The sequence below is a fragment of the Anabrus simplex genome, chromosome 2, assembly GCF_040414725.1.
Source record: "Anabrus simplex isolate iqAnaSimp1 chromosome 2, ASM4041472v1, whole genome shotgun sequence".
Lineage (NCBI taxonomy): Eukaryota > Metazoa > Arthropoda > Insecta > Orthoptera > Tettigoniidae > Anabrus > Anabrus simplex.
In genome coordinates this window covers 957,278,537-957,291,261 of record NC_090266.1, presented here as the reverse complement: position 1 = coordinate 957,291,261, position 12,725 = coordinate 957,278,537, and the positions used below count along the sequence as shown (strand labels likewise).

Here is a 12,725-nt window from a genome sequence, read left to right as displayed (position 1 = left end):
GGTGTTAATATAAGGTGAGATCTTCCTTGGAATTATTGCATTTATAAGGTTGTAAATAAAGGTTACAGATCTCTTCACATGGTTATGAGGGTATTTGGGGTTGTAGTAAGGATGTGTGCGACAGGCTTCGGCAGTCGGCACAATTCCCATCCTTGTTGCCTGACCTGGTCAAATGACTGGAAACAGGCTGTGGATTTTTATTTTCAGTAAGGATGTAAAGGAGAGGATGTATAAGTCTCTGGTAAGACCCATATTAGAGTATGGTTCCATTGTTTGGGACCTACACCAGGATTGCTTGATACAAGAACTGGAAAAGATCCAAAGCGGAGCATCACGATTTGTTCTGGGTGATTTCCAACAAAAGAGTAGTGTTACAAAAATGTTGCAGACTTTGCGATGGGAAGAGTTGGGAGTGAAGATGTGATCTGCTTGACTGAGTGGTATGTTCCGAGCTCTCAGAGGAGATGTGGGAGGAAATGACATTATTAGATGAATAAGCCTGAGTGAAGCTTTAAAAACCAGGGAAGATCATAATATGAAGATAAGGTTGGAGGACGATTTGGAGAAAATTTTCATTTATAGGAAGGAGAATTTAGGATTGGAATAATTTATCAAGGGCAATGTTCGATAAATTTTGAAGTTCTTTGAAATCATTTAAGGAAGGGCTGAGTGAAAAATTGATAGAGAATCTGTCACCTAGGCGACAGCTCTAAATTCAGATCGATGATATCTGATTTGATAATCATCATCATCATAGCTGTTTAATATTGTAATAACACTGGAAGGTTTTTGGCAATTAGATAAGGGAAGACAAGAATGTGGAGGGTAGGAACGTTGACTTCAAATAGTAGTGGTGTGAAAATGGAAAGCCATTTTCAGGGTTGGCAAATGTGGGGTTCAGTACGTAATCTCCTGATTGTAAACTTACAGTTATATCATCACCATTATGTGTGTTCAACGTTTGTTTAAATGCCGTAGATTTTTAAGAGACATACAGATAAATGAATCATCTATTACTAAAAGGGGATAACTTGACAAAAATTGAAAACACACTCTTTGTTTGCTTGTTTCATCTTGTTTGGAAAATGACTCATCAATTGGCGGTAAACTAGGACGTCTCTGGTGTTTTCCCTCATGTAGCAGGGGACTTGAAATTTGCATTTATTGGCAACAGGCGACAGCTCCTAGAGTTAACATGTTTCGGAAATTAATGTACGTTGATCCTGGTATCAAACCGAAAAGAGTCAGTCATTTATTAGTGATTTATGTGGTTCCCTTTTTACAAAAAGACTGTTGCCCCTGGTGAAGCAAAGGGAAAGGGCACTAGGAGAAGTGCAAAAACATCATTTACTCCCCAACAATTTCTGCACTATGAGGAAAGGACATTTAATAGCTAAGATCTATATCAGAGGGCTAAAGACCCATACTTTTCACTTAATGAAAGCTGGCATCTTTCCCATAAATGACATTAAGTTCCCTACAAGAAGTGCATATGCTGAAAAGCCCTCAAAAAAAAAACAAGGAAAAGATTGATGATATTGAGGAAACTGTTAAAATGTATAACTGAACTACAGTATGAAGGTTTATCAACATATGGTCTGCCACAGGTGAGAATGAAGTTAGTTGACAAGTAGATAGTGCCCAGCCAACTTTTTTGAAGTGTTTGGACATCGACTAAATGGGTTTTTTATCGTGTCTATTCAATTGTTTCTGTAATAGTCAACTTGGACAACTATTGTCTTCAAATGTATCTATTATTATAATTTAACTACTGCTTTTCCTGTTGTTAATTTTAGGTTCCTTATTTTCATGTAATTTGAGTAAGTGAACTTAAAATGTCTTCCTTTTGTCATTTAATACTTAAAGGGAACATGTCCAGATGATAAAAATTACGTTAACAGCTAGTTAATATTTTTCCAGTGTGGTCTTATTATTCACAAGCTTTATCAATATGGGACCCTAAGCAATGATTTAAGAAAAAGTTAATCGTACTAACATGAACAATTATAGAATGATTTTTCCTCCTGAAATATTAACTTAATGGAGCTTATCGCCTGTTAGAAATAAGCAACTTGAATGTCAGTCCGGCCCACTACTAGTTACAGTAAGAATTCAGAAGTTAAGGTTGATAGAAAGCTTCTTATTCAGCACATATTATTACTTAAACTATATGCATTCAGTGATTTAAAAATTAGCACATCAACCATTAAATTTGAACAAAACTTTAATAGTGTAATGGTACAGACAAGAAGGAAATTGAAGTGATTATAATATAATAGCATCAAAACAGTGTTTCACCTATTTTTGGTGCTGAATAAGGTCAATTTTATTCCCTCATTTGACCACTTTGTGCCTGGATATCTGCATCAATATATAGATCTTCTCTCAATTATTTGCAAATAATACTCCAAATCACCTAACTTCAACATAGAAGAAGCTGACTTCCTGTGTAGTCTCGAAATCAGACCAAGTAAGTGTTTAAGCTTTACAGAAAGACTCCTAGGAAACCCAAGTTGTGTGAAGGCACATATTATCTTGCTGAAAAACAGTTTCCTGGTCACTGAGCTATGAAAGGTAACACAGAGGATGCAGAATTTCATCATATTTTCACTAGTGAGTCAATGACTCTTGAAATATTACCAGTCACGAACGATGGTTATATGGAATAGCTGACTAGACTATTATGCCAGAAGTTCCCCTGTAATGTTTGTCAGGGACTGTAGTGCTCATCTGCAGTCTTTCAAACCCCGTTGAAGTGGCTGTCTACACGCAAGGAAAAATGCTTTTTGTCACCAAACACAATACATGCTAGTTCAAAGAAAACAACATTGATCTTTGCTGACACTACTGCAAATGAAAGCGATGGTGTTGAGACAGTGGCGGCTCATGTACAAGAGCACATGTGCACATGAACACCCAGAATCTAGAACTGGGACCCATGTTACCCTTTAATTACTTGGTATCTAAATTATTAATTAAATTCTGATCTTCTCCATTTTACATTTGCCAGGTTCTACGCTTCAAACTTCCAGCATTGCATGAATGTGTACATCAGTCTTGTGCTCTCACTGTGGCAGGTTTTACATATGTGCAAGTGGTGGTGCCATACCATCCTGCCCCTCTCCCTTCATTGTCGAGCAAGTGGGGCGTGTGGGGAGGTGGGGAAGCAAGTACCTCTCCTCCGCGTATGTTTCATTCATGCTAGATATCCTCGTACTTCTGTTCTTTCAAACCCCGTCGAAGTGGTTGTCTACACGCAAGGAAAAATGCTTTTTGTCACCAAACACAATACATGCTAGTTTAGTTGTGTGTGTATGTTAACGCATCATATGGATGTGACCAATGAGAGAGAGAGAGTGTGTAAGCAGGTACAGGGTGGTTCTGAGGACTGTACTGATTTCTTGCCTGAAATGAATATTTCTGGCCATGAGATACTAAAGATTTCAAGTATACACTCATGATCACAACAATTCCCTGTGAAAAGGAAAACGGGTAACGTCTGGGTGTAGATTTTTACCAAAGGGTAAGTAAATGAGGTAACGACACATGTCTTCGTATTCCAGGAGATATGGCTTGCGGTGTTACTCACTCAGAGGTCACTCCTAACACCATTTTCTCTGGAACTGATTAAGATGTTTCTATGGTTAAACATTCTGGTTATACTGGCTCCTCCTAATCAAGGAAAACAATTAACTGTAGTTTAATTGTGAAGGAATGTGCACGATGTAATCCCACCCCAATACGTATGGCATTTGAGTATTTGATTAGTGTTGACGATAACTACATAGGAACAGATTCGAAAACACCCTTGCGTCTTTCATGATCATAATTAATTAATGCCACATTATTTTTACTTTGGTTATTGTGGATAAATTATTATTATTATTATTATTATTATTATTATTATTATTATTATTATTATTATTATTATTATTATTATTATTATAAATCATAATAATAATACAGCCTATGGGAAATAAACTTAGCAGCAATTTAAAATTCAATGACTTTAAAAAGCTAGAAAAATGGTCATAATAAGAAGATAAGAAGGATTATTTTTCTACTACATGGCAGTTTGTGAAAAGAAAAGAAAAGAAAAGAAAAGAAAAGAAAAGAAAAGAAAGGAAAAGATTGACCTACATAGCACATTTCCTCCTGTGAATAACTTATGGAACTGTAATGTACTTTCGGTAATATAGAATAGCACACAGCACCTCGACCCATTCGAATATTGATCATGATCAGGCTCGCATGAATACGGATATCTCATGTAATTCAGTGTTTCCAAACTTCTAAAACCATGGAGTTGCATGCAGACGGTAAAATGCTTCAGTAGTCTGTGAATGTTGTAAGTTTTCAGTGCTTTTACTCTACCGTCTTACCAGAACACACAATTTGATTTTAGATAAAAAGATACCAGGAAGAGGGCACGGAGGGCCTTAAAACTCGCAGAAAATTGGAGCAACTTGAGAAGGCAACTAGAGGGAAAGAAAGCTCTTTTAGAAGCCAGAAATTAAAATCCTTTCCCATTAACAAAGTAATAAAGATCCATTCAGTTTCTGGTTTTGTGTAATTAGATTCCTCCAATCATTTAAATGGCTAGAAAATTATTAGTTTTGTGAAAAACTAGTGCACTGTTTAAGATTATCCACTATTCTTCATTTTATACAAATACAATTATTTTCATATGCAAGAAGCTTCATTTTATTTATTTAGAAAATGCACTGTTTTGTTTCTTTAAGACATTTTACTACGATATTATGAGAATATCTTATTTTTATTTATTACAACTCATCTATCATTTTTTTTTAAATTGTGAATAATATTCTTAATTTACATGGTCTTTTAATTGTAAGCATTGTCTCTGTCTTTTATTTTTACATGCCATTTTATCCTATTTAATATCTCTCCCATTTTCCGTAATTATATTAAGACAAAGCGTGATATTTCACTAAAATAGTATGTCTTTAAATGAAACACAAACCGCCTTACTAAGTTCTTAGTGAAGGTTACCTTCCTTCATCTTAATTTCTTACATCCAAATTTAATATCCGTGCATATTTTACTGCAAAATATATCACTTCTCCATTTGACAGTGCTTGTAAAGTTATTAATGTAGAGTAATTTAATAGGTCCTATATTGATGAAAATAAGGGCCATTCTTTCTTACAAAGGTCAGGCACGATGCCGTTTGACAATAACGTCATGTTACAAGTCATTAATCTCTCTTGTTTTGTATATATTTTGTTCTTCGAATTTCTACTTGCTGATGAATACAGTTTAATATGGACCTTCACCAAATGTTAAAGAAAATGGATTCATTTCAATTTCAGACAAATGCCTTTTGACAATCTTCCTACCAACATTAACATATATATTTTTTAGACTAGATTAAGAGATTGACCTACAATTGTTTTAACTTGTTGTTTATAAGATTTACTTATAACTTTTTAATAATGGTATCAAAAACAACTTTTAATGTCACATTTTATTCCAATCTTATATGATTGATTATTGTAAGACAGTCTTAAATGTAACTATTATTTTTAAAGTTGTTCATAGTGCTGATGATGCCCGTTAAGAAGGGCGAAACATGTTCACGATTTTTCAATTATTTATGATCATTTAACCACAATAGTGGTAATTGTAAGTATTGACTAGGTTGACATTAAACAAATATTTTTTTAAAATTATATGTAATAAAGTCATGGTCGAGACCGCTAACATTTCTGCCAGCTTTCGTACAAAAGAATTACAAAGAAATGGGAGAATTTGACCTTCAATGAATTGACATACAAGCTGTGTGGTTCCTCCCTTCATTTCCCTCCCTAGTGTATATTCAAGGTTGAGACAGGGGGGTGTGTGGGCAGGCGGGAAAGCAAGTACCTTTCCCTGTGTGGATGTTTGGTACATGTTACATCTCCCGTCATTCGCTCTCTCCATCTCCCCTCTCTTCAGGTTTGTCATGAGTTATGCTTCCACATGAATGAGAGAAAGAGTGTAAACTGGTACTGGGTGTTCTGAGGGCTGTACTGATTTCCTTGCCTGAATGACTATTCCTGGCCCGAGATTTAAATGAACACTAGTGTACTGATATGTAAAACTATATATCTGCGTGGCAAGCATGGCATTCCCAAATCATGCCTAGCAAGTATCACGTATTCCACACCTTATACAGTAGTCTAAACTTCTCTGTCTAGTGCCCACTGTTCATATATTTGGAATGCGATGAGTGACTGAAACACCTTCTTATGGCAAATGTATTTATGTGCCCTAACATAAATCTTTAATCATGTGTGAAAACACCTTCCTATGGCAAACATACCTGTGGCATCACATAAATCTTTAATTGTGTGCAGTAAACACCTTCATATGGCAAACATACACATGCCATCACATAAATATTTAGTCGTGTGCATATCTTCGATCAAAAATTCTATTTCCAAAATTTTTTTCCTGGTTAACTAATATTTTTACAGAATATGTAACTTTTGTTTCTGTTTGGCATATTTAAAGTTCTTATCTCCAGCGTGCTGCTTAAGATGTATTTTTTTCTATCATCTATCATCAGGCCAAACTACCCAGGGGTCCACTACCTGAATAAAGCTTAGTCATTATTGTTTGCCATGCTGAGAAGCTTAGAGAGTAGAACACTGGGCTTCGGAGCTGAAGTTGACAGGTTCGATACTGGTTCAGTCCGATGATTTGAAGGTGCTCAAATACTTCAGCCACGTATCAGTCAGTTCACTGGTACATACAAGAACTCCTGTAGTACAAGCATCTCCGAAACCCTTAAATGTAGTTAGTGGGACATATAAAACCAAATAATAATAATAATAATAATAATAATAATAATAATAATAATAATAATAATAATAATAATAATAATAATAATAATAATAATAATAATATATTATATTATATTATATTATATTATATTATATTATATTATATTATATTATATTATATTATATTATATCATATTATTATTATTATTATTATTATTATTATTATTATTATTATTATTATTATTATTATTATTATTATTATTATTATTATTATTATTATTATTATTATTATTATTATTATTTATTCAAATAGTAATTTATAATTATTGTCAATTATCTTTTCAGGATTCATGTACCCAATAGTGAGCCACTGGGTGTGGGATGAACAGGGTTGGTTGCTGCAACTAGGTTACAGAGACTTTGCTGGTAGCGGAGCCGTACATCTTCTTGCTGGGACCTGCTCATTGGTGGGAGCAGTTATACTGGGACCCAGGATAGGACGCTTCAAGAGCAGGAATCCTTCTCAGATGGAGGAACAGTTAGAATTGGCAGGCCATTCCACAGCAGTATGTACAGTTTAAAATTACATGTCTTCCATGTTTGTACGCAAGGGTATTTCCAATTATATTATTATTTCTTTTTAAAAAAAATTTCCCTGGGCTCTTTTCAATTACATGCGGTAGCCACTCCATAAAGATTAGGTCAAGTTTTACGAACTCTTGCCCTTCCTGGTGCCAAGGGTACTTACAATGATGATAGGCAAATTTAATTTGTTTTGAAGAGTGCTTTATGTGTCCTGGCATGCATTCTATTTCATTTGTTTATTTTTTAAAAATCAGTCACTACTGATCTGCATTTAGGGAAGTTGCCCAGGTGGCAGATTCCTTATCTGTTGTTTTCCTAGCCTTTTCATTGATGATTGCAAAGAAATTGGAAATTTACTGATCATCTACCTTGGTAGATTATTCCAATCCCTAACTCCCCTTCCTATAAATGAATATTTGCCCCAATTTGTCCTCTTGAATTTCAGCTTTATCTTCATATTGTGATCTTCCCTACTTTTAAAGACACCACTCAAACTTAACCATCTTCTGATGTCATTCCACGCCATCTCTCCACTGACAGCTCGAACATACCACTTAGAATACCAATATAAATGGTCTGTTTTGGTCATTTTGCAGTTGCTCACAATCTTGTGACTTATGTATTACTATGTACAGAATAATGTCATCTGCAAAAAGTGTTATCTCTGATTCCGCTATTTTACTCATATCATTGATATATATATATATAAGAAAACATAAAGGTCCAATAATACTGCCTTGAGTAATTCCCCTCTTAATTGTTACGGACCACTTATATTGGTATTATAAATGTACTCATTCAGACAAATATTTCAGGTTCCCTATGGGAATCAACATCTATATCACATACTACTTAGTCGAGCAGCTCATTTCCTTTCTCCCAAGTCTTCCCAGCACAAATTTTGCAACATTTATGTAACGCTTCTCTTTTGTCAGAAATCGCCCAGAACAAATTGAGCTGCTTTTCTTTGGATATTTTCCAGTTCTTGAATCAAGTAATCCTGTTGAGGGTCCCATACACAGGAACCATACTCTAGTTGTGGTCTTACCAGAGACTTAAATGCCCTCTCCTTCACATCCTTACTACAACCCCTAAACACCCTCATAACCATGTGCAGAGATCTGTACCCTTTATTTACAATCACATTTATGAGATTACCCTAATGAAGATCTTTCCTTATATATTAACACCTAGGTACTTACAATGGTCTCCGAAAGGAGCTTTCACCCCATCAACACAGTAATTAAAACTGAGAGGCCTTTCCTTATTTGTGAAACTCACAACGTGACTTTTAAACCCATTTATCATCATAGCATTGCCTACTGTCCATCTCACAACATTATCGAGGTCATTTTGCAGTTGCTCACAATCTTGTACTTATGTATTACTCTGTACAGAATAATGTCATCTGCAAAAAGCCTTATCTCTGATTCCACTTCTTTACACATATCATTGATATACAGTGGCGGTCAAAATAATAGAGCCACCTCTATTGACGAGATTAAGAACTAGGATATCTATTAGTTCGCAAAATCTCCACGAGTGCCGTGTTGTCAGTCCCTTTTAGACAATACCAGGGAAGACATTGCTGCTGTCTGTAGTCGTGCGAAAGGAAGCGTTTGAGCTAGACGTTCAAAAAGAGGCATAAAGGTAAGAATCTTATGGGTCAAAATAATAGAGCCGTTTTACAGAAGTCCCGTTCAAATTGATTTTTTGCAGTTGTTTTGGGGGCTAGTGATATTATTTGTCAACAAACCTCCACTCAATATTATTTTGTATGTAAACTGACGTTTGGTTTTGTTTACATTCTTCTAGATGGGCAGAGCAGAGCATACAAGTGATGATGGTCGTATAGTAATGTTCCGGATGTTCAAAAGTGGGATATCCATGAATCAAATAGCCAAAGATTTACACGTTTCGCGAAAACGAGTCCAGAACACCATTAGACTGGCAAAACAAACAAAGCCGCAGGTGGGGAACAGGGGGCGACCTCGTGTAACTACTCCTCGCGTAGACAGACACATCACTAGGGAAGTAAAGAAACCCATTTTTGTCACCACCACGACTGAAAGCCATTTTGTTTAGCGACAAAAATTATGTTCAACCATCAACTTCAACGATTCAAAGACGACTGAGATCCGCAAAATTGAATGGGCGCATTGCGAGACAGGAGCCACATGTTTCAAAAGCTAATGTTCGGAAAAGGTTGGCCTTCGCCCGGAGAAATGAACACAAACCCAATATTTGATGGAGGAACATCCTTTGGTCCAATGAATCCAAGTATAATAGGTTTGCCTCAGACGGAAAAGTCTATGTGCACCGCCCACCAAACCAGGAATTTAATCCCAAGTACACTTTAAAAACTGTGAAATACGGTGGTGGAAGTGTTATGGTATGGGGATGTTTTTCATGGTATGGCCTTGGTCCAATACACCGTATCAATGGCATAATGAACGCAGAAATGTACAACGACATCTTAGCAAATGTGATGCTGCCTTACGCTGAAGAGGAAATGCCGCTGAAATGGAAATTTCAGCACGATAACGATCCAAAGCATACTGCAAGGATCATAAGGCAGCTTTTTCAATATCACCATATCGAAGTATTAGAGTGGCCACCTCAATCCCCTGACGCATCATCCATCGAGAACTTATGGGAGATCGTAGACAAGAGAATTGACCGCTCAAAAGCTACGTCTTTAGATAAACTTTGGGAAGAAATCCAGAGAGCCTTGTATGCGATCAGCAGCAACGAATGCAGGCGTTTAGTCGACTCTATGGGTAAGAGGTGCAGGGAAATCCTCAAAAATAAGGGTTACACCATGAAGTACTAATGCACTCCTATGCAAAAACGACTGTTCCTGTAAATTTCATAAGACTTAGATCAAGTACAAAATATTTGTGTCAATTGGCTCTATTTTTTTTGACCCTGTGGTCTGGTATTATTTTGAATATTATTGATTAGTTTCAGTTGTGTTATCTATATAACTGACTGTGGTACAATGTGACTCTGTTGTAATGGTTCCTGTACAACGTAAAATTTTGTTTCCGTCATAGTACAAACATGTCTAGTAATAAATTTGCACTTTATTCTAAACCTTTGCCAGGTGGCTCTATTATTTTGACCACCACTGTATATATATATATATATATAAGAAATCATAAAGGTCCAATAATACTGCCTTGAGTAATTCCCCTCTTAATTATTACAGGGTCAGATAAAGATATGCCTACTCTAATTCTCTGAGTTCTATTTTCTAGAGACGTAGCCACCCATTCAGTCACTCTTTTGTCTAGTCCAATTCCACTCATTTTGTGCCAGTAGTCTCCCATGATCTACCCTATCAAATGCCTTAGATAGGTCAATCACGATACAATCAATTTGACCTCCTGAATCTAGAATATCTGCAATATCTTTCTGGAATCCTACAAGTTGAGCTTCAGTGGAATAACCTTTCCTAAACCCGAACTGCCTTCTATCGAATCAGTTATTAATTTTGCAAACATGTCTAATATAATCAAAAAGAAAGCTTTCCCAAAGCTTACATGCAATGCATGTCAAACTGATTGGTCTGTAATTTTCAGCTTTATGTCTATCACCCTTTCCTTTATACACACCGGCTACTATAGCAACTCTCCATTCATTGAGCATTTAGATAAAATAAAAGATGAAACAAAACAAATTCTAGTAATAGTTATACTTCAAAACAGTAGATGAACAGAGTTGATACACTAAAAAAATTTCTGGGTATATAAATCCATAATTACTTATAATGCTAGGATGTACGCCTACTACTTCATGTACATAGTAGCCTACATAGGATATCAAATACACTGGTGAAAAAATATTCAAACACCAAGAAGGGGTTGTGATAGATTAACAAACGTTGGTAGGTGTGTTTATACATCTGAGAGATGACGTTGATTCAAATTTCCTGCAAATCACATCAGCGTGGCGCTAGTAGTGGCCCCATGACATTGCACATCAGGTTTGCTTTAAATACGGGCTGTACTGTGCGAGAGCGTTAGATTCCTGTGATATTGGATGGAGTGACTATGAGTGGGCCCAAAATGTCTTTACAAAGATGAAGAGGCCAGTATCAGCGGCTCACTGTGTTTGAACGAGGCCGTATAATAGGGCTTCGTGAAGGTGGATTTTCCATCTGCGCTATTGCAAAACAACTTGGCAGGAATGCCTCCAGTGTGCATGCCTGCTGGCAGCAGTGGTCACGAGAAGGTACGCTTGCAAGAAGACCGGGTTCTGGATGTCTCATGGCACCACCGAGAAAGAGGAGCGCCGTATTTGACGTATGGATGTGGCGCAGTTGACTGCATCTGCAGCAGCAATTCGAACAGCAGTTGGCACCACAGTGAGGTAACAAACTGTTTGAAATTGGTTACTTGAAGGATAGCTCCAAGCCAGACGCCCTGCGGCGTGCATTCAACTTACCCCAAAACATCGCCGTCTGCGATTTCAGTGGTGTCAAGCGAGAGCTCATTGGCAGATGGGGTGGAGGTCCATTGTGTTCTCCGATGAGAACCGGTTCTGCCTTGGTGGCAGTGATGGCCGTGTGATGGTTAGAAGGATGCCAGGTGAGTGCCTGCATTCCATCTGTCTGTGGCGTCGACACACTGGACCTACACCGGAAGTTCTGGTCTGGGGAGCAATTTCCTGTGAGAGCAGGAGCACTCTCGTGATTATCCCATGTACACTGACTGCAGATATGTACATTTGTTTGGTGATTCGACCTATTGCATTGCCTTTCATGAATAGCATTACCGGGGCTGTTTCCCAGCAGGATAATGCATGCCTCCATCCCGCTGTTGTTACCCAACGTACTCTACTGAGTGTCGACATGTTGTCTTGGCCTGCTCCATACCCCCGATCTGTCCCCAGTCAAGAACATTCGCTCATTGAACACCTGTTCCATTCACCAATATTATGCGTCACTGTACTGATACCTAAAACACATAATGTTCTACAACAAGTGTAGGAATGCAACCAATAACGTGCGCTCCACAAGAACTCCACTCGTAAATAAAACATTCACACCGTATGCTTACCACTAACCATGTTCGCTGGGCTGCCTGACAGCGCACTCTATCCCTGCCACTCATGGACAAAGCAAGCTTTTCCCCCAGTCAACCTGAGTGGCAGCAGCAGCTAAATGTCCGGTAACTTTTCACTGCTTCTCTCTCTATTATCTCGTAATGACAAAGACTACGCTAAAGGAGACTATAAATTCACTGATGTAGGAATGCAGCCTAAGGGATTTGAAGAGCTTATTATACTGTTACCCAACAGGATTGGTTTTTACCAGGTATAAAATATGCTGCCCAGATTTCTAGTATG

General features: G+C 37.1%; 1 protein-coding gene across 1 annotated transcript in view; it reads left to right on the top strand.

The window, feature by feature from the left end:
• Positions 1-12,725, top strand: part of LOC136863218 (putative ammonium transporter 1) — a 270,464-nt gene that overhangs the window by 168,425 nt on the left and 89,314 nt on the right. The window contains exon 5 of the mRNA XM_068225881.1: positions 7,134-7,354. Coding sequence (XP_068081982.1) covers positions 7,134-7,354 — 221 coding nt within the window. The remainder of the gene's footprint in view (positions 1-7,133; positions 7,355-12,725) is intronic.